The 23,704-nt window shown below is 41.7% G+C and overlaps 1 protein-coding gene across 1 annotated transcript; it reads right to left on the reverse strand.

Annotated features, from left to right (window-relative positions):
- Window positions 1–1,095: 1,095 nt before the first annotated feature.
- On the reverse strand, window positions 1,096–23,433 carry smad6b (SMAD family member 6b). Its single transcript, XM_057348079.1, has 4 exons — window positions 21,875–23,433; window positions 19,750–19,806; window positions 19,015–19,092; window positions 1,096–2,024 (listed from the first exon to the last, which is right to left on the reverse strand). The coding sequence occupies exons 1-4, from the start codon at window positions 22,680–22,682 to the stop codon at window positions 1,483–1,485; spliced, it is 1,485 nt and encodes a 494-aa protein (XP_057204062.1). The 5' UTR covers window positions 22,683–23,433; the 3' UTR covers window positions 1,096–1,482.
- Between the last annotated feature and the right edge of the window lie 271 nt (window positions 23,434–23,704).

The raw sequence follows: 23,704 nt of genomic DNA on the forward strand, positions 1-23,704 counted from the left end.
GTTCTGTAAACTTAATACTCGACAACAGTCGAATAAACAGTGCATTTTATCTTGGTGCAGGAGAGCATTGTTTGCCTTCGTGGCCGGATTTTTTTTTGTCTTGGCAGGTTAGTCGGCAGCCCCCTCCTCTCCCCCCAGCGACTCGCACAACCAACACCCACAATTAGAAAGGAAGCCAGCCCTACCACATCCACCTTGGATGCAGTTTACTGGCCTGCGCATAGTTTCGTTCAAAGGTCTTGGGTTTTGCCATGTGCATTCGTGGAGATATATCAATGCACTGGGACCAGAGCCACCACCTCTTCCCCTCGCAGAGCAGAGGAGCGCAGCTGGGCCCATAAACCGCTGACCACGGCCGCTGTGGAGACCGGTCGCTCAGGACGCAGGCATGCAGGCTGAAGTTGTAGGGACAGAGAACAGGCCAGCTTGAACCATGCTTGAGGATGCATCATCTTCTCCTCATAAAGCTCCTCCTCCATTCTCAACACTGGCCAACAAGGCTCTCAAGGACCTCAAGGAACTCTGGCTGTAAGTTGCTCTTCACCAACCAAGCTCGTGGCTGGAGGAACACATCAATGTAAGAAAATGATGTTCGTTCTTTGTTTCAAATATTAATTCCAGAGGTTTTAACAATTTAGAGCCAATGCAGCCAAAGCCTGAAATTTGGTCTAAAAAGATTGCCTGCATTTCTTTTCCAATACCACAGGGTTTGTTTCAGCAGCCAATAAAACACTGAGATGATGGTGCACAAAGCCTCACATGAAGAGTGTCTACACTACTTATCTTAATTAAAAAAATATATATATCGTCGCTGTCCTTCTGAAACCTCGGATGTCCACATTTGCTGTTTCTCAGGAAATGGAATAAACACCGTACTTTTTAAATGATAAAATACTGTGTTGTCAATGTCCTTTTCATTGGTTAGAAACCCAGTGCCAAACATAAAGGGTGATTAATATAAATGATTTATGGCAAAAAAAATATAATCATGAAATATGAAGATACAAGATTTCAAAAGGACAGCAGCGATATACAAGATTAATTTTGAAGCAGTTTATGAGTGAAGAATTCATAACTGAGAGACAGAAAGCAAAGAGATATTATGCGAATACTTTATTATCAATGTGTGAATGGTGTTAGCTTTTCATCTGGATATTAATAGTATATGAAAACAATACACCAAAACCAGGCTCTTCCTATTTTTGCTGTATAATTTTTCAAATTGGTACTGAAAGGTTCTTTATCTATAATAGATATTTATATATATAATATATAAGCCAAAGTGCATTTCCTGTTTTTTTTCCTCTTGTCCATGTACACATTGCACCATACATAAATAATTACATCGTAAAAATGACTCCAGTATTTACAAGTATAATATATATTTCTTATATATATAAAACTTTATATTAAATCTAAGTAGGTGATATTTGGGATAGTTTGTGGAGTCCAATAGTCCGTCCACGTGTGTGTCTGCGTGTGTTATCTGTGGTTGCTGAGGAGGATCTCGAGCCAGCAAGGGCAGGAGGTGATGAATTGGCGAGAGTAACAAGGGCCCCAGCCCTTGGCGAAGCTGATGCGCACACTGTTCGGGTCATACGGTCCTTCCAGCAGCTCAGACTCCGCCCCCTGTCTCAGTACAGCTGAGCGTTCGAAGTCAAACACCTTGATGGAGTACCCCGGCATCACCTTGCGCACCACTAGGCTACGACTCCCCGGTACGTCCAGAGTAGGCGAGTTAACAAAAATGGGGTGCTGACTGCGGTTGTAGGCCCAGACCCCATCCGGCTCTTTGCTGAGAAGCAAGCCATAGCCGATCTTCCTGCGCGTCCGCTGCACGGTGCTACTGCGCTGATCCAAGCTCAGCTGGCCGAGACAGAAGCCCGTGCCTTGAGGTAGGTCATAGAATATGCTGACGGCAGGCTGGTACACCGTATAGAGGCGGCCCACCCGCGTCCGGTGCTCCCAGTATGCCACATTACACCAGTGACTCTGCTTGGCGGCGTCAGGTGACAGACTGGCATCTGAAACAGAAAACAAGAAAACGTGAGTTACTTTCAAAATTCAAACAAGTTAGCAAACGAAAATAGCATGTTTTTTTTTTTAATCAGAAAAGATTTAATGTAATTCTGCATTGTTATATGTTACCTCAAGAGGGCACTACTTCAAAAGTTAATTCATTGAAAGTATCAAAGGTGAGAATGAAAATCACAAATGAGATCTCTGTCTTATTACAATTGCATCTCATATCCAGAAAAGATTCAATGGAGAGCAAATGTGGATTTTTGTGGACCATTTTTGTTTTGAGGAAAAACTAGCAATCATTTCTCCTTTAGAGCCGCAGAAGATAGCTCAATTTAAACTTTGCCAAGATACCAAAATCTCAAATTTAGCAAATTCATATGTATTTATACTATCCTAGGATTCCACACATAGGCTCGCCATCTTAAGCTAACTTTTAGCAAACATTCCCTTCGAAAACACTGAAAAAAACTCAAATCTCTTGAGAAAAGTGAACCTCTCCAGATCAGCTCATTTAATTCACTTTTCATGGCTCAGGAGCCAGTCTGCTGCGTTTCTGCTGTGCCAAACCCTGAGTGAGTTACAACTCCCTGAATCCTTGTCTACCTCATCCACACACACACATTTCTTAAACGCTTCCACACGATCCCACACCACACACCGTGCATATTTCTCTATGCTATTTCTTGATCCGGGGAGAAAGTAAAGAAAAGAGGGGGATATGGAAAAGCTATGAGCTCATACGGGTTCAGATGCCCCCCCCCTGTTCTCCTCCACATTCCTGTTGGTGGGTGATGGTGGTGATGGCTTGGGTGGAGAAGGAGAGTCTCCTCCCTGCCGGCTCCTGCTGTGGGCTTGGGGACAGCTTTCAGCTCCCTGACAATTTAGCACAAGCCTGTGACCCCCTGACCTCTCGAGCTTCACGCTATCAGCTCAGATTAACTCGGACACATTGAGCGGTGCCATTATTTTGCTCTTGAGAGGCTATTGGCAGGGGGAATTTGTAAGGGCCGGGACTTCGGTCCCATTTCTTTTGCTCTCAGAGCTGAACAAATGCCAGGGTCATTAACCACCTTGAAAATCTGCTGTAGCGGCAAGACCCCAAAAACTGGCCCCAAGAATCAACACAAGCATGCATGCACACATCACGGCCCCTCTGCCGTGGGCCCCCGCGTGTTAACATTACTGAATTCCTTAGATCGTCCTTGAGCTCGCAAAGCAGCGTTTCCTGCTCGAACGGTCTGATGAAACCATGACTCTCGCTTTTACACCGATGGACAATATTGTGACTGAATTATATACGATTCTTCCCTGTACAGACTCTATGTTAAGGCAAAGAAAAGAACACTGGAAAGTAGAATTTAAATTGCTATCTAACCAAACAGATGCAAAACAGCAAAAGTTTCACGTGGCCATCTAACACAGAAGTGCTGCGATATGATTCATGTGAGACATAAACAGATATGTGGCGATGTTTTTGTGGGTTTAAGCAGAGGATGAAAGGTTAATAATCTATTTAATGTTTAGCTTGGGAGCGAACAATGCTCAGCCCAGAGACCGGCCCGTTTCCTGAGGGTGTTCTGCATGTGTGTTCATGTGTTTTAAGTGTATTAGAGTTGAAGAGAATATCCGCCAATGTTTGTGTTCGAGAGGGGAGTGTGTGTTTTGGCTGTTCTCGCCCGAGAGGTGCCGTGTGAGCGTGTATCAGTGGGAAAGGAGACAGGGAAGGAAGGGAACAAATCGGGCAAACTCATCAGAATCCAAGAGCTCTTAACCAACCCGTGCCATCGGTCTGTTTTTTAGCTTTACTCCGACGTCGTGTCCTTTGCGAGTTTTCGTAATGCACGATGTCTGTCATCGTATCATCCTGCTTTTGACAGGCAATTTGTCTAAGTGAAAACCTTTGAGAGATTCCCTCATTTATCTTGGGGTGAAACGTGTTATTTTAAAATACTGTGATATTTCACTTAACAATGTATTGATATTCAAATGCCAAGAATCTTATTTTTAATAGACCAAACTATACTCGGAGCCTGTGACCATCAGGTCAACGTACAGTCTTTTATTTATTTATTTAAATAGTTCAACTTTAAGCTGTTACACAATACTTTTTTGGTAATAAAAAACGTGTTATTGAGAAAGTACATAATCAGCCTTAAAGGAACTTAAAATTCTGTTATCATTTACTCACCAAATCTGTATAAATGCCTTTAAAAAAATATTTGGAAGAATGCTTGTAACCAAATAGTTCTTGGCCACCATTGACTACCATAGCAGGAAAAATTGCTTTACAAATTTCTTTGTTCTGTTGAACACAAAAGAAGATATTTTGAAGTATCACCAAAATATCATACCAAATATCACCGTCTTCATCAGAACAACAAAATAGTAAAAATAACCTGCAGATTGATGTTTCAAACGAAGATGGTGATATAAAAGTAATGCAAATTTCATTGACATTTCTTATATTTTATGCGTTTAGCATATGCTTTCTCCAAAGTGACTTCAAGCTGTACATTATCAGTATATCTGTTCCACTGGACACAAAACCAAGCATATCTTAAATCTTTTCAAAATATGTGCACATGCTTATCGTAACATCAACGTATCCCATACATCAATATCATTTCAAATCGCTTAATTTATAGCTCTTTAATTTAGTCACACTTCAACTTCTTTGACAGAACGTTCAATCGGTGCGTGTGTGCGTGCGTTCAGGTAGGAGCTGGAAACTACACATCAGCAGGCACACAACAAGCAGGATGCAGAGTTCCTGTCTCCCTTTCCCATGAGGCCTCACTACTGAGTCAGTCAAGTGTCTCTGACAATCCGCCAGAGCTGGAAATACAGTCTTACTCAGAGCGGGAAACAGACAGACAGACGGACGGCACCTCTGCTCTAATCGCATCCAATGACTCTACTTTAGTATAATGAACCTTATTTAAGCTATCAGCCACAGCGAGTAGGTGTTCGTTCAAAGGCAGCTGACATCCAAACTCGTGTAAACGTAATGACTCAGCAACGGTTTGGTTAACAACACTCAAGCGCTGTGGGCCCGTCACTTTAAGAACAGATAATAATGCCAGACTAAGTGGTAACTCCTCACTTAAGCTTTGGAACTCTCTCGCTTTCAATGCATCCGCACACACATTTCACAAGGGGTAAAAGACAAAAGCTGGGAGCAATTACATCGCTCTGTGTTCATTTAACCCCAGAACCTCTCAACAGCTCAGTTTACCCATTAGAAAGGTAGAGTATGTTATTACTGCCATTATATTCTCAAAACTGTCTCCGCCACTGTCAATCTTCTCCGAGACGCGCGCTGTCAATGGGCACATAGGGGACGGCAGTGCCCGAATTCAGAAAAAAACGAAACACAAGCTCATCCCTCCCAGAGTACCTGTTGAGTGACATTTCACTGTCTGCCCAAAGATGCAAAATGTGTTCAAAACACATGTGACAGACATCAAGTTGTTTGAGGGAGTAAATGTCTCTAAGGTAAGCAAATATGGAGCATGGGCAGCTGAGATCAAACAACAGCGAGGGCTGTGTTGACTCACAACACAAGAGCTTATGACGGAGCCTGTGAGACTAAAGGTTACTTTGTCTGAAAACAAAATGGAGCCTAAATAAAAGACAAAGACCCGCTCTTTTACAAAGCTTGAAATGCACAAAACACACACACACTCAGCTAGATAGCCAGAGAGGTATTTCCTTTGAAATTCAGAGCTTGTATATAATGCTCTGGTGGACATCACAATCAGTAAGATAAACAAGACTGTTCCCAGGCCAGACGGCCACATTCCCATCAGTAAAAAACACTTCAGGGTCAGGCGGTATGGCGGAATATATCATATACAGTTTGAAGCAGCTTTAAAAGCAACATAAATAGGCATATTAGTACAATAAATTGACTGTTTTGTAACTAGAGTTTATGATTTTGCATTTTTGACTTATTCATTTAATGAATTAATTTACATCCATGTCTTTCGATAATTAATCACACTAAAAAGAACTACAGTTTATGGGGATATATATCAGTACCAGGATTGCTGCGATATAAGATTTCGCTCATCCACCTCATACGATCTCTCCGCTCTTTAAAGAATCAAACCCGTAGGAAGCTCATTCGGAAGGGCAGTTTAAGAAACATGCATGGGTTCACAACCAACAATAAATCATACAATTTTTGCAAAGAGATGCTGCGATTATCCGCTAATGCTTTTAGAAGGGAGAGTAAAAGAACAACTCTGGGCTAAACACACACGTCCACAGAGCTCCGGGCAGAGAAAAACAGCGGTTTGTCATCTCTTCGCACCAAACTCCAGAGGTTTCATCCTCTCTAATCCAGGGAATTCTGAATAGATGAACTCATTCCTCCACAGCTCTCCTGCCAGAGCCTTTAACCAGAGGAAGAGAGACACTGTTGCTTTGGAAATAATGTGATCCTAACATTCATGGCAATAGAGCGCTCGCTCTTGAATCGAATTGAACTGGGAGGGAGAGAGAGAGAGTCTCTTATCCTGTGCCAAGGATTAGATTCCCTCCAGCTATTAGACTATACCATTGAGCTGACATGCAGAGGGGGGAAAAGAGTCAGGCTGTGTTTATGTGAGCAGGAGAAAGAGAGAACAGTGAAGTTTTATGGTGGATAGAATTAATCATTGACGCCAGTCTTGACAGGCCTGGGCATTCTTCTGCTTACTGGGGTCAGAGAGAGAAGCTGCTCGCTGGAAAACGCTTGCCTGGACTGGGAAAAAAGCGAAACATAAGAAACAATGCCGCCGTGCCTCCCTCCTTCTCTCTGCTCTTTGGTACGGCTCTGATTTTTTAGACAACTATAACTACAGGGCGACTTACGACACAGTAACGGGCCACATTTAGGTTGGCGTCTGCGCTATCTCTGCCATCAAAGACGGCTTTATCAGTCCGATGCACTCACCGAAACTGCATTCGCACACGGATGGCATTACTTCTCTTAAAGCCTCTCTCTCTTTTTCCTTCTTGGCTTACTTTTTTAATTTTGGGGAGATTTGACTGTTTTCTCAGGTTCCTTGTTTCAACTGTTGGGCTATAAAGTGGTGAAACAACATGTCGACGGGAAGAAGTGAGAGTAATGGAATCATGCTGAGAGAAATGCAAGGCAGGAATTACATGCTCGCTCATTTCTGTGAGAAAGAAGTGTGTAAAACAAATCCAGAAAGACAGAATAACAGATACATATATTTAAGAGATTACTGATTGTGACAAAAACAACCAACAGTTGTATTTATTTGAACTGGATTATCATTGTCATTTAAGTCATTTATTTAAATACATTTTTAGTTTAACTAACATTCTTAGTTTGTGTGGAGCTGCACACAGCAAAAAGTATTTTTGTCTCGTTTTCTGCACAAATATCTCCATGATACAAATATCTCCAAGATACATTTATTTGAGAAAATGTCTAATTATGAAATTCATTTTTTGTACATAATTTAAACAATATAAATCAGGTTGCTCAAAATTTGTTCATGAAAATAATTTATCATTATTGATTCATTTTTACACATCTGATTCGTCATTGCATTCATGCGCACACCTACAGGGTCTGTGATTGGTTACTCAACTGTTGCACAAAATTTTGTTGCATACATGTGGCTTTTTTTCTTGTTTCCTCTATTATAACGTCACACAAAATACAAAAAAACTAAATTCATAGTCTACGGTGACAGAGCACCTGCACATCGCATTGCGAAAGACGACTGTATATTTTAATCCTTTTGCCATAGCTCTATAGTGTTAATGATGACTTGGTCAAATGTGCATAAGATTCACACCTCAGTCCCATATAAAGCCCAGTTTAGCTAGTCAGATTGACCGCCCTGCCTCTCTGGATTCCCTAACACTCACCAGTGTTGACATTTCAACACATGGGCCATCTGAGCCCAGAGCAACAACTGAACGCGGTCTGCCCAGGTCACATCGCTGGGCCTCTGCAGTGATTTCCACAGCCCAGTCAAGCAGTGCAAAGACCCACAGATCTGTGTGCTGATCTCCACAGGCGAGTAACAGCCAGAAGGACTGGGGGTTCCAAGCTGAATTCCTTTACCATGAGAACAGATGGTGGCAGTGTGAAGGACGAACTCCCAGAAACAGACCATCTACAACTTCACACTTCTTCTGCTTCTATCAGGGATCACGGGATAGATTTTTTATTTCTGCTTTGATCTGTGAGTGTTCTGTACTTTGTCAGTATAACAGGGTGGTGTAAAGGTAGATTCTGCACAGCATGCAAGGAGCCATGAAAATATCCATAACCTAAGCCATAAACATCTGATAAACTGAAGCTCTTTCACTGACAGTGTAAATGACTCATTTGTCAAATAGTTGACACTTTTATTCAAAGTGATTTACAGTACAACTATAACAGGCACAAAGCAACGTGAACCAATAAACAATTACCAGTCCAACCACAAACATAACATCAGGAAATAACCACCACATAACATGCATCTATTGCACTAAAAATGTACACTATCAGTTTTGAGAAGCATTAAAATCCCCATGAAATCACAAGGAAGTTTTTTTGTCTAAGAAAAATGGTAATGGATATAAACTTCAAGAGTAAGACAAAATTCACATTTAGAAGATATAAGTCTCTCATGTCCGGCAAAACAGACTATGACTTGACATCATTCTTTACTTCAGCTTGTCATCAAATTTCAGGCTGTGAGGTAAAATTAGCATTACTTCTGGCTACTTCTGTTTAAGTGGAAATTATGTATGAAATTTAGCGGCATCTAGGGGTGAGGTTGCGAATTGCAACCAATGGCTCACTCCACCCCTCCCTTTTGAAGCCCTACGGTGGCTCACACAGAACTAAGATGTCGTCACGTTTTCGCTTCTTTGCCAAAGGAGACAATGTATTTACGCAACGCGCCCTGTAGAACAGTTTAGGGCTACTGTAGAACAACATGGTGAATTCAATGTAAGGGGACCCGCGGTGTATGTAGATAGAAATAACTCATTCTAAGGTGATAAAAACGTAACGCTTTATTATGTAAGGTCTTTATACATCTTTTAAGACATTGTTATGTATATTTTATTACATTTCTGTCAATAGATCCTCCAAAAAAATACACATTGGACCTTTCAATCTATATTTATACTTTTCCTCAACAAAAAACACCTTCAGATGCACATTTCAACTAGGTGTGAACAGACCTTAAAACCAACATGATTTAACCCCATTACGTGTAGTTTATCCAAGAACTGGAGTGGATCATCGCAACTATTGCTGTGACAAAAGACATCAAGCCGCCGTGCATCAATGGGAAATGGCAGCCGAATGTTACGCATCAGGTATGGTTTCACAGAGGGGAGCCGTGCCAGCATTGAGACAGATTCTGAGCTCAGGTTAATTTAAGACGAAAGCTGTGTATTTGGATACAGCACGTCTGCAAGTTGATGGACACGCACACAGATCGGATGATGAGCCGCTATTGATCAGCTCACTGGATCATAAACACTCAAGCCAATGTCTTCTGACAGCAGCCTCGCCGCCTCAACCTTCAGTTTCACACACGATAGCTTGCAATGGCTCTCGTGCGGCACAGCTGCTCTATAGAACAAAGCAAAATGTTTATGTTACCTATTAAAAATGCAGGAGTGAGCGTTTCAGCTATGTTTACGTATTTGGCAGGCATATGACGTTTGCGCTGCTAATGCGACACTTGACCAAAGGAGCAACATTAAGATATTTTAATGTTTTTATTTAAAGTCTCATTTATGGCGACAAAACTCAAAATGTTTATGCTTAGCTACTTGTTGTCATACTGTACGAACAAACCCCAGTTTTTCAAACAGCACATTGCTTCTTGTGCAATGGATTTAGCATCACACACTTTAATAAAAACTCCACTACAACATTTACCTCAGAATACCACTCGAACTGAAAACCCCCACAAAAAGCCCAAGTGAATGGTCTGTTTGCTGTGGGTTTTCAAAGTACTCAATAGGGGCCACTGAGGTATGGCACAAACTTTCCATTGAGGCCTCTAATTGCATTTAGCAAGAGAGACCAAACTCTGGACACAGAGCAAATACGTCAAGCTGGTGCGGATCAACTTAGCGTTCCTCTCGCTCTCAGCCGCTCACAAATCCCGTTTTGTGTCTCTGAGGGAGTCTTTTGTTCCGTGCGCAGATTGACCAACAGGGCAAACTAAAACAGGTACAGCGTGTTTCGTCATACCACTAATCACATCAGAGAACGTGCTGCGGCTAGATGAGTGAAATAGTGACTGATCGCAGTCTGATCGCTAGGCCTCTCTCTCTCTCTGTCGCTCCTTTATCTCTCTCGCCCTTATCTGTTCGGAGTCATTAGCGTCGGGATCAAGGACTCTTGTATGTTAGAAAAGCAAACGGCTGCTTCTTTAGTCATTGGAATGAGTTGACTATTTTGCAATAGTTGTGTGTGATTCAACACAATCAGGAATTCGTAACTATTGGTTTTAAATTGTACGATCTTATTCGTAGGTTTTAGTATTTTTTGCTTTAGCATCAATGAAGTTAGGTTTAGGAGTGGGGATGGGGCTGTTTATGTACGATTCGCATCGTACGAATTCATATGAATTAGCCGCCTTGTAAAATAATTCCTGTGAGATTACGTTGGTTGTATTCAACAATTCAATGCAATGACATTGTGCAAAGACTGACCAGTGCATAGCTATTGCGATCACGTACTTAAGCAAAATGTGTGAAGTCATATTCATTTCAGTGCTGAATAGCTCTTTAAGTTTATCCGTCTGTATGATTTATGTAATGGATCTGACTTGTAAGAGGGTATACAGAATTCCCCCTTTGTGAGCTCAGCTCTCTCTGATGACAGATGTACAGATCCCACTTGCTAAGTCTGAATAATATTTCCATATTTTTGAGTAGCAAACACATGGGGGAAAAAAACAACTCTCCTCAGAGTGTTCTGGAAAATCTAAAAATATGTTGATGCCAATATAAGTTAGCTTGACAAGCGTGCACTGCGTTCAACCCCGTTTGATTGTAGCACCCGTTTCTAAAACAAGGGTCCATCATCACTGCTTGGCCAAAGTTGTGGAAAGAAACAGAAAAACATCAAGAAATTAAACATTCAAAAAGACAGGAAACTCAAATGTGCTGTGACAAATGCCTCCAGTGTGAGAATAACATTACATCAGAAAAATACTCTCACCACACGGAGAGAACTGGACGTCATGCGCAAAATAACACTTGATGACCTGATGAAATTACAATGAGAGTTTTGTGGCTTTTAGTCCTCGTCTGTTAAGGTAATCTATAGTACAGCATTCTCTTAAAGGTCCAATGTGTAATTTTCTGGAGGATCTATTGACATAAATCCAATATAATACACATAACTATGTCTTCAGAGGTGTATAAAGTCCTTACATCATAATGAAGCGTTATGTTTTTATTACCGTAGAATGATCTGTTTCTATCTACATACACCGCATGGAAATCGCCATGTTGTTTTTATAGTAGCCCTAAACAGACAAACTGTTCTATAGAGTGCGTTTCGTAAATACGTTATCTCCTTCAGCAACAAAGCGAACATGTGATGACATCTTTGTTCTGTGTCAGCCGCCGTAGTGCTTCAAAAAGGAGAGGTGGAGTGTGCCGTTGGTTGCAATTATTATGATTATATAACCTGAACAACACCTATACCCTATACTTCCTATCGCCTATTGTGATCTGTTACTTTGATACATTTCAATAAGAAATATGTACACAAAGAGAAAAAACTGCACTTGTCGAGCAAAGTGATGAATAGCTATAACTCCATTGATTGAGCCACATGCACAAATGCACATATCATGCGCACACACACACAGTATGTTTGTCCAAGCATACTCTCTGCATCTCTTTTAATGAAGGTTAAAGTGAGGATGTCGGACTCTGCGGGCCCCTGAAGTTAATCCACGGCGCATTCTGCACGCCGAAGGAACGCGTTGGCTCTCCCAGTTTTAAAAATACTGACTGCCACAGGTCCCCGCACAACTATCAGTGTTCCTCTGGGAAGGACGGGGAAAACATTCTTCACTTTATTTTAGCCAGGCAATCAAACCGCAGGCCTAAATCCCGGTGCCCAGCTCAGGAATTTAAAATAACTGGGTCGAAAAATAAAATCGCCCTCTGCGTCTACTGCAGCCACCTTTTCCGCCTGCTCCCCCGGGCACAGGGCAGCTGAGAGCAGCAAAAGCATTTGACAGTGATGGTCGCTCAACGGAATATTGTTCCCTCTTCCGTAGCCTTGAGAGGAGGCTGGCTAAAACACTGAACTAACAGTTGGGCATTCCATACATTTTAATGGCATGGCTGCCTCTTTATTTGTTTCTCTAACCCCGTGGCCTGGACTGAATGAATGGCTCTATTAGAGGAGGCAGGCACAGGCGCAGCGGCGTGCAGGGTGGAGGGAGCCACGGGCTGCTCCAGCCTTCCTAGAGCACACTGCAGGGCTGGATGGCTCACTCATTACTGGCCAGGGGGGGACTGGGAAAATATTAACCTGCGCAAATGGACTGCATTTTTAGACAAGCTCTGTGTGGGTGATGTGTGTGTTTACACTGTACGGGCACTTTGGTCATATGTTGGATAACCAGTAAGCTTTAAGAAATAATGCTTCTGGGTTGTATTAAAAACAGTTAGTGAATAATGACACAATTAATATTCAAGAACAATATATTCTATTCAAGAACAATAGATATAAACAAGACAAAACAATTCCAAGTCTCTTGAGAAACTTAGACAGGATTGACATGTAAAACGACCAATCACAGTTTGTTTAACATTTTAGATGCTGTTAAGTAGAGGCTTAGAAATAGACTATACCGCAAAAATAATAAATTAAATAGTGGCATTGCAGTCTTCGCAAACATGGTACAGAAAACACAAAAACGTCTCTTAGCATGCACACGTTGCACTAGATTTGTTTGCCGGGCTAAAAACACGCCTGACTGAAACTAATGTCACACTCATTTAGAAGACAGCGCTATTATGATATTGCCAAATACTTTCTCTTGATATTGATTTTGTGAAATACATGACTGCTGTGGCTGCAATATGCAAAGACAATACTACAAAGAGATTTGAAAAAACATCCATCTTTCTCCCTCTCCAAAACACTTCACATCTTGAAATATTTATAACAGTCAAACAACGCAGAGAGCGAAAACAATCCTAATCTAATATCCCTGAAAACCAAGTCGGATTTCTCATCGAGGAGGCCAAGTTGCATGCGCTCGCACACGCAATCCCATTGACAAAGACGCAAACACGCTACGCTCCCACCGAGACACAAACAATAAGATAACAAACAAATGCCCCCACGTCTCATACGGGGCCAATTTTCTGTTAAGGTGGGCGACTAATTCAGCTGTCCCGTACTGGCTGATGAGCTTGTGTTTGGTTGTTTACGTGTGTTATGTAAAGGGAAGAGGAAGTCGGTAATTCAGGACAGGAACACGCACTCAAGGAGAACTGTATGGTATAGCCATGACAGCACAGCACCGCCTGTGTTTGTTACGTCTATTTGCATGCTGCATTTCCCAATCAACATAAAAAACACAACACAACTGTAGCTTGTAGCGATACCACAAATCGGCAAAATACGCAACATGGACGCACGCACAAGAAAACAGGCATTTTAACCCATCACCTCCAGGCCACTGGCCTTCTCTTCAACATTCCTCAGCTTCCCCCTGCCGTCAAAGGGGTAGTTGAGCAGCCCCTGTGCTACAAAACCCAGGCAAGCTTTTTAAAACAGGATGTTTGGCTGAGGCCTCCTTCCCCTCAAATAAACAATCCGCAGATCCTGATTTTCTAGAGGCAGGGTGGAAGTACTCCAGTCACATTATTTCCACATCCCGTATCCTGGAGCACTTGGGGCCCTGGGGGAGTGTGGGCAGGCTCTGGGGCTGCGGTGGAAACCTGAGGCCCCATGCCAGGCAACGGGAATACGGGAGCGAAAGATAAAAGGAGGGAAAGAGAGAGAGAGGGGGCGAGCGATACTAAGGGATTATGAGGGGGAGGACAAAAGGGTGGCCCCCGTTCTGATACGGCCTCTGTGTCCACTTCAACGTGGCCCATTTTTCACTGGCACGGTAGCGCTGTTACAGAGATTGGCTTAGCGGCTGGGTAGAGTGTGTATTTTGTTTTTATGGAATGGATTTTAAAAATGAGAGGAAAATATGGCAACTGACTTAAATCTTCAAGTTATATAATGCATCGTTCTGCTGTAAATGATGTAATCGAGCTGATGTCACTCTCACGAATGTACATGACCTCAGCGATGGACAAACTGCAGTACAGTTACAGTCTTCACATTGTGCACAACACAACAAAGGTCTAGGATTAATAGATTATTTCACTCATAAAACTGTCAAAAGCCATTTACTCATCCGCACGCCGTTCCAAAACTTTTCAAGATGTGCTCAAACGTGACGTGCCAAGTTTGAATATGTGGACGTGTAATTTGAGAGTTACTGCATAGGGCAACTCAATAACCTTTCGGTGAATGACAAGTTTTTGACACTTGGCCCGTGTTTATCTAAAATGACTAATTTCTCTCAAAATTTCCACGGAAGAAAGAAATGAATTAGTAAATGATAAAATCAGTTTGATTCTTTCGGTGAACATTTCAATAGCCCAACATCACACAAATAGGAAATAATTGAAACCTCAACACTGAATTTTCATAATCTTCACTCTAGCAAAAATGTTCAAACTGAGGGAAAGACATCACATGCCTTTTAAGGCTGTTCAAAATCTATGAATGCAATCGAATCAGAAGCAATCAGCAGCCCGTCACATGCTTCGATCATTTTGTTTAATTGTGCCTCTTTTTTCAGACTAGCATTCCTTAGTGCTATCAGTATATCAGATAAAGCCTGTCTGTACTCTGTATGAAATGATGATGAACTTTCAATGCTATGATCGACCAATGACTCTCTGCTAGCAATGAAAGCTCTTTAGTGCACCACTAAGAATCATGGGAATCATTTCATCAATTGCAAGTCTTGCTCCTAGTTATGTGAATTTATTTTAACATTTACTTTAAGTCATTTGTGTCTTTACTCGATTCTGAGCTTGCTTTTACATAACAGACAAAAGGTATTTTATAATTCATATAATTCATTTTTCTGAAAAAGGGTCTGAATTTACTACATTACATCACACACTTAGGTTTATAATTGGTGCGAACTAGTTTTGCACCATCTAGTTTTGTTTTGTTCCTAAACCTGATGTTTTAAAAACTCTCCCATGCCACTATAGTTGCTGGTTCAAGACCAGCATTTTGTTCAGCCTGTGAAATGAGCAGAACGAATCGGACACTAGCACCAGAGCTCACACTCTGTTAATGGAAAAAGGGAATCACTGGCTTTCGCTTACAGTCACACTGCTGATCAGTTTGGGAAAGCCCAGTTCATGTTGAAAGAAGTTGTTATTACTTTTTATTGTCAAGGCACAGCACAGAAAGAACTCACAGTGACGCCAGCCAGGCTGTGGTCATCTCCTCAAAACAGTGAGGGCGGTATAAACATTACAAAGCACCAAGAGTAAAGCCAAAGTAAAATTACAGAACATCACAACCGTTTCCTTTACCTGACAGACTCTTTCCTCCTCAATCTGCCATTCCATTATTTTCTGGCTTTATTTAGAACAGAATACTTTCATTTTAGTATTATCCTGTCACTATCTCTGCAGTATGTTGTAGGACATTTTCTGAATGCATAGCAAACCCACTGTTGAAATGTGTGAAATACGGTATCCCACAATGCACTGCACTCCACCTGACTTTCTGTTTCCAGTGAGAAAAAAACTTTTTAAAGATACATTTTCCCACTGTATTTATGCATGTTTTTAATATGGTTAAAACAGTAGTATGCTAATAATCAATTCCAAACAGGGCCATTTCAATGAAAAACAGAAAGAGACGAGAAAAACACATCACACCATCTTCCGACGGATGTGAGGTCTTTTTCATTGGAATTACACAACTCGGTTCGCAGATTGTGATGTCTCGCACTACAATCTCACGCATGTAAACAGTCGGATTTGCTTGCTTTTCCACATCTGGAGACAAATTCCAGCAGGCTTATTAGAATGCATCTCTCAGCTGCGGCACATCTATCGCTGGTCTGAGAATAATTTGTAAACAGCAACTGGTCTTCTCGCCCCTGCTGGCCTTTCATTCCACATCTGTCAAGATAGCTCATTACAGAGTGTAATAATTACTGGAAAAACAATTCTACCGCTCCGCAGACAGCATTATCAAAAGGCGTAAATTCTCAGGCGCAGCAGGGATGAGAAGACCGCCTCTTGAATACAGGGGATCGTGGGCCACAAAGATCACAGAAACCCCAATACTGGGAGGAAACGCAAACTCGCATGCATACAGTTATACAGGAAGCAATGAGACCTACTTCAAAGGGCATCATTCTGATTTCCACACGACCACAACACAGGGTGAGGAAACAGGTGGGCCGCATTACAAGCCAGTCACAGATACAGAATGTGACAGCGAACACACACGTTCAATAGACACACACGATGCACAACACGAGCACGTTTCAACAGCCACGCTGGGAAAACAAAGTGAACACTTAATCAATAGCTGCGCGTTGACACAGCGTAGACGTTAACTGACAAACACAGTTTCGTTCGAACAAAATACGATGATGGGAAATTCCTGGCGGGGGAACAGCGAGCTATAGACGGCGCCCAAATAGATGTACCCAAACACATATGAGTGCAGACATTACAAAGATGCCAAAAACACATCTATCTCGTAGCACACCGACTGCTGGGGGAAGCTTATGGAAACTTAATAAAGAATTTGAGCTTAATATCCTTCTCGCTAAGGCAGCGAAAGATCAAAGATGTATTTCATAATCAGCCTCAGATCTCAGACGTCCATAGACTTTTTTTTCATCAGGCTGGTTGAGATGTGTTCGGTTGCTATTGTCAGACAGAGTGGAGGAGTGTTCGGAGAAAGAGTTACATCCGCCTAGGGGGCTGCAATCTGCTTTACTCCCACCGCCGGCCCCCCAAGCCTCACTTTCATGAGCTTTACTAGTTCCTGCATGTGGGTGGGGTGGGGATAAGGGACTTGGAGGTGGGTGGATCGCCACATGTATGAACACTGTTGGATTAAGCCGTTTTCTTATTTTTTATGGCTAGGGAGCAGGATAGAGATATAGAGGTGATGAATGACATGGAATTCTGGGTAATTTCATAATATGTGTGGAATTCAGAAATCTGATTTAATTTAATTTCTACTAAAAACAGAACAGCACTACTGACAATGTGGCGTTTTAGATGCTTAAAGGAACAGTTCACCCAAAAATGAAAAATTATGTTTTCATTTACTTACCCTCGAGTTGTTGCAAATCTGTATAAATTTCAGAAAAGAAGATATTTTGAAGAATGTAGGAAAGCAAACAGTTCTGGGGCACTTTGTCATTTTTCCTACTAGGGTAGTCAACAGTGGCGAAGAACTGTTTGGTTACAAGCATTCTTCCAAATAACTTTCTCTGTTTTGATCGGTTCAAAGAAATGCATACAGATTTGGAACAACTCAAAGGTGAGTCAATGATGACAGGGTTTTTACTTTTGGGTGACCTGCATGTTCATTTAACTACAAAAAGGAACTATAAAATGGGCCTTTCAGGTCTTAGATTCCCTTCAAAACTTTTCATGCAAAGTTTGATATTTACCAGAGCCTAATTTGTAAATCTGTTCACGTTGGTCCAACGGCAAAAACGTATCTGGCTAAAAACGACTTGATTATATAAGCAAATCATAGCTCGCATAAACCCAGTTCAGAGAAACAGCCTCACAACATTTCAGTAAGCATTTGAAACATCATTTGTTTACGCAGGGAGTGTCGCCAGCCTGTGAAGTGGTGGCGACAGTGTGGATGAATGTAAGTGGGGGGGTGTGTGTATGAAGACGCAAGCTCAGGTAGCTTCTTCTGGGAAAGGAGTGGACTGCCCTGCTCACTCTTGAATGCTATTTCAAGCTCGGCAAAACAAAGCCTTAGCCTTTCTGTCTCTGCGGCCACGATCCTACGCATGCACAGTTGGGTTGCAGTTTTATGAGAGAAGCAATGTTGATTTTATTCCATGAGAGGGGAATGTTTCATCTCAAAGCATGAGACAGAACTGTTTCTTCTAATTTCTCTCAGTGTGGCTCTCTCATAGAAAAAACACAATCCTAGCCCACCCCTCGCTGTTGATATCAAGATAGAGCTGTAAAGGTTATGTGTGTGCGTGTGTATACGTGTCTGAGTGAGCCTGTGTGTGTGCGCGCCATGTGTGCACAATCGGCCGGTGCATATAACGTGACTTTGTGCGCTCGAGTGTGTGTGTCCCTGCGAGCTTGGATCTTATTACAGTTTGATCCCACTCAAATATTTCTGAAAGAAAACAGAGGAGGGGAGGCAGGGTCTATGGCCAGCACACACGGCCCACTGAACCTCCGCTGGGCTCACAATGAGAGCTTTATCTCCACTGCACTCTCTCTGCTCCTAATGGCCTTTAACGAGGAGGAGCAAAGCACAACATAAAAACCAAATTACCTGCAAAGTTTGCTCATTAATCTAAACATGGAGCTTAAGACAATAGAAGGTATGCTCTGCCATTTTTAATGCCTTTCAGACATTACTACACACTTAACCCTTTATTGGCCTTTAAAACTGATGCAGGACAATGTCGCCGATCTTACAGAACAAGCATGATGTGCCCCCTCCTGAAAAGAAAAAAGTAAATATCTGGTGCAAGGTCACCATCACAAGCACGTAACATTTGTTTGAACAAAGATGTCACCACATGAGCTCCCCAAGAATGGAAGAAACACTAACAAGTGTGACTGGTCTCACAGGCACATTACAAACAAATCTATTTGTCGTCTTTCAAATCAAGATTTCTAAGTCTAAATATAATAAATAAGCAGACTAACCTGAGAATTCCCCTTGGGTGGCGTTTGGCGAGCTGGCAGCCTCTGTTTCAGTGTAAGACAGTGTGGAATCAGACAGATCTGAGGAGAGAAAGCATGACTATGTCATTTGTGGGTTAATTGGTTTGCTATTATTAATTTAAAAAGTCAATCATTTTTAAATGAAATGAGAGAAAACATGCCGTTACGAAGATGGTGCCTAAAAAATATTTTTTATCAAGCCGACGTGCAAACCACACCAGATGGTACTCTTTCTACCCAACCTCCAGTCAACATTCTGTCCGATGTTGAGCTATGGTACTGATAGGATATCCCATCCCAGTGGCCATGCCAGTGCCAGGCCTTACTACAGATTGGGCTGAGCCCAGGCCGGTTCCAGATTGGCATGCTGAAAATGGGCCTGCCGGATACTGGCTGCAGCCTCCACTGGCTCTCAGCTGGTCACTGTGCCTAATTGCCACCATTAAAATTCTTCACGTTGTTCTACTTTTTGCTTCCCCTCTGGCTCTCTGTAAAGCCAGGGATTCAACCAGTGGCTGACAACGGATGGTACTGACTTCATTACAGGGGCCAGTTTATTTTGTTACACAGATTAGTTTATTCAATTTGTCAGTAATTGATCTTCTGGCATCTGCTCCCTCAGAATGAATATTTACATCAATGTATACATTGAATGGATTTAGTCAATTAAAACCAAGAAGTGTGTATTGTGCAAAAAAGACAAATGGGGAAACTTACCCAGTGGCTTATGTTCTTCGCTGGGGGAAAGTCTTGAGTAAGGAGGTGGGGGTGATTCTAAAACATAACAAGAGTATGGTTACACTTGAAAATAATATATATTGTAAATAATATTGTAAATAATTTATATTGTAACAGATTTAATGCTGCTCTAAAATCTAGACAAACTGTTTTAAGGCCTAAGGCTCACTTTAAGAGAATTAATAGGTTAACTGAATTACAAAGTCTATAACCCGAGAGGCTCAACTACATTTTATTGAGTTTTCTAAAAGGCAACCAAATCTAACTTAATTGCTTTAAATAGGACAATTTAAAAACAAAGAAACACACATAGAAATCAAATAATGCACCGGGAACAGTGAGGAATAAGTAAAATATTTACATACATTTGAAATATTTCTAAGAAGAAAATGTTAATCATTCAAATGTGAACACTCTGCCTATAAAATGCAGAATACTAACAATAATAAACAGCTAGATATTTGACCATTTAAATAACATGGGCACTGGTTATGTACAACTTTGCCATTTAAAACAAATACTAAAAGGAAAGTAAGTTATGCTTTTTACACATAAACCATCAAGCAACTACAGGAAACCACGAAAAGATCGTCAGCAAAAAGGAGAAAAAAAACTCTGGACAAGGAATGACCTAGACTTTTGAACGTGGGGGAAAAGTATAGTGCGTACTGTCTCTTTAAGAGTGGCGGCAGTAATTGCCAGGATCCTAAACTCAGTCACTCAGATACACAGCGAGTCAGTCTGGCGCCAGTTGTATGCAAACTGTATATTACCGCCACTCCTTCACCTAAATAGCACGAGGGGTCCTCCTTAGGAAAAAAGGCGACTTTTAAAGTGCAACTTGAAACTGATATCATTTCAAAGGGTAATGTCTCAGAAAAAAGCGGGGGGAAAGAAAATATGTTTTAGTTCATGTAAATCCTAGGTTAATAAATACGCCTGCTGTAAACTTGAGTTTGATAGCATCTTAGCTAAACATGAAATGTTTGCTTAACCACGTTTTACGTGATTAAATTCTATCATAGGAGCAGGGCAAAACCTAAACAAAAGGATTAATCTCTTTAACGTCGTCTGCGAAAACGAACATTAAAGAAAGACGTCAAAATCATTGATGAAGTTTAAAGATTGAGAGGGCTCGGTTGTTCAATCTCATGAAAGAAATACCATATTCGTGGGGACACGCATGAGCGCCTGTGAGCTATGTGCGTCTCTGCACTCCAGCCCCAATATGAGAGAACAGAGGGGGCTGCTGTCTCCCTCAAGCGTTTCTGCTCTGAGAAACTCCAATAAAACGCCGGGCAAAAACTGTTTTGAAGCCTTTGCTGGACGCGTTGTGTTATTAAACATATATATGTAAAGATTTATTACACAATAAAGATATAGCCTACAAGTTGTCAAATGCCTCGCATATATCCTTGCTGTGTTGTAAATTTATCACTTGAATGCAAGGAATTTTAAACCATCAAATAGTGATATCTCAAGCCTGTTTATTAGACAATATTCTGAATTAAGATAAAATGTCAGAAGTAAAACCTTAAAAGTATTGGTTAATATGAGATAAATATTGCAATAGATGCACACACATGAACACGAAGTCAATTGTGAAAGAAGACATTGGTTGAATGATGGCAGAATAAAATGAAATAAAACTATATACGCCCCATAGTTTTATTCCCTTGGTTATTTGAAGCAATACAATGGAAAAAAACAAGCCACTAGCCAGCAAAAATTGATAAACTATGCAGTAATTTTTAAGATGTACAAAATGTTGTCTATTGTTAGATCAAACGTCTAATAACACCCATAATACATCCACAAGTCCACGCGTGTTAAGTTTTCATAAATAATGAAGCAGAAAAAATAGCATTAAACTTTTAAGAGCAAAATATGCATCTGTAACGTGTTATACATGAAATATCCTACAACTAGCAACACTTACGCCTTACGTATTTTCTTTACATATTATTTGTTATCAAATAAAAAGCAAAAATAATAATCTGCTGGTGTATGGATCACAAGTTTATCTGGACTAGTTAATAGGACCGTTTCAGACATTCGTGACGTGCACTTTCACCTGAAGAAGTTTGGGAACATGTGCGCTTACCTGGCCCACACAGTCTGCTGTAATGATATGGATTGCAGCACACAACCGGACCGTCCTGAGCACCGAAGCTCTTGCACTCACAGAGTGCTTTAAGCTGGGCAGTGTGCTGAAGATCTGACCACCGGTAAAGCTTACAGATAAGCAGCTGTGGAGGAGCCATGTGACCACCCAGACGCAGCTCAGTCCGCGATACCATTACACAGTCACTCGGCATCCCTCCTTTGGACTCCACGGCCTCCAACAAAGTATCCAACGTTTTCTCTTTTAGCCTTTTCAATAGCGAATAGGTGGCGGTCTTGAGCTCCTGCTCCATGACGGAGCGAGGTTTCGTCTCCTGGCTCTCAAAAAGACCTGGGTCCCGAGAAGACCCAATGTTCCTCAACGCGAACTGACACGAGCCTGGCTCTTTACCTTGAGCCGCCTCCGGGCTTCTAGATCCAGAATGATGGTCCCGATCTTTAAACAAACAGCAAGTAACTGTTCTACAATCACTGTCCTGCACAGACCGAGGGCTTCCCTGCTCCAGAACACACACCGTACCCCCATCTTGGTCCAAAACTCCCCCCGATGAGCTTCCGCCGCGCTCAGTGGGATTCCTCGTACACAGTTCCCCATAGTCCACGCCAAGAGACCCGCTCGGGGTCATCGGTCTGAACTCCGTCTTGGGAATTTTCTCTGGGTTGGTGCCAAGTAGATCGTCCCGAGACCCCTCGCCGCTTTTGCCATATCCATCGCCCCCCTCTTTATCTGGAATCAAACGGCTTCTCCAGAGTCGCCGCACAAGACCTGAGCGTTTCGTCCTGAACATACGACAACTTGAAACTCTAGATGTGTTCTTATTTACGTTCAGATCTTCGCGATTCAAAACAATCTCTGTGGTCGTGCAACATTAATGTTTGCCGAACGCTGTGCAGCGCGTGCACAGCCGAGCACCGTATATCGGTGGCAAAGCCACAACATTAGTTTTTAAGGCACAATATTATATTGCATTAAAATACAACATACTACACAAAGAGTATACGAACATTAAAATGCATTCATCTTAGAAGAATGCTGTCAGGTACAATGTTTGTAAAGCGGACATACAAGGCAATAGTTCTAAATGTTAAATGCACTACAGATTTAAAGGGAACAAGTAATTATTCACCGCTTCAAATTACAAAGACAGAGACATCGCTGGCAAAAAATGCAATCGAGTTAGCGAAAAACTTGCGCGTTCTTAAATGTTTTCGGACTTTGAAACGCGTTCAAATCCACTCTTCTGGTCTGGTGAAGCTGCTCCTCGGTGCAATAAAATCCACAGACAATACCTCGCAGAATTTACAATTCCGGTTGTTTTCCACTATTCCAGCGCACTCCAAAAATATCCGTGCGCGCCCGGGTCAGAAAAGAAACAATCCGTGGACTTATAATACGCTCTTGGTTCCGCGTTCAGACCTGGTCAAACTGCAACCCAGATTGGTTGCAGTTCTCTCTTTCTCCGTTTCTTTCTCTTTTTCCTTTTTTCTCCCCCTGTCACACACACACATACACATACGCGCGCACACACAGGGCCCCCGAGGAGAGCGATGGAGCCATTGGCTGACTACCATCATGTGCTAGTCTAGACACTTTGGCGGCTCTGAGCTGCACTGATTGTTGCGCAAACAAGGTTTCAAGTTTCTTAACTCTTAAAGGCGTAACATCCATCTATTGCTTTATCCTTCATATATCCCAATAAGATGATTGTTTGTTTTTAATAGAAAGAAAAACTGAGTCTAAATTAAAACAAATGTAAAAATCCAAGAATTATTAAAAAAACATTTTCGAGATTAAATTAATGTAAGGTCT

This window comes from Triplophysa rosa, linkage group LG12 (assembly GCF_024868665.1).
Source record: "Triplophysa rosa linkage group LG12, Trosa_1v2, whole genome shotgun sequence".
NCBI classification, from domain to species: Eukaryota; Metazoa; Chordata; class Actinopteri; order Cypriniformes; family Nemacheilidae; genus Triplophysa; species Triplophysa rosa.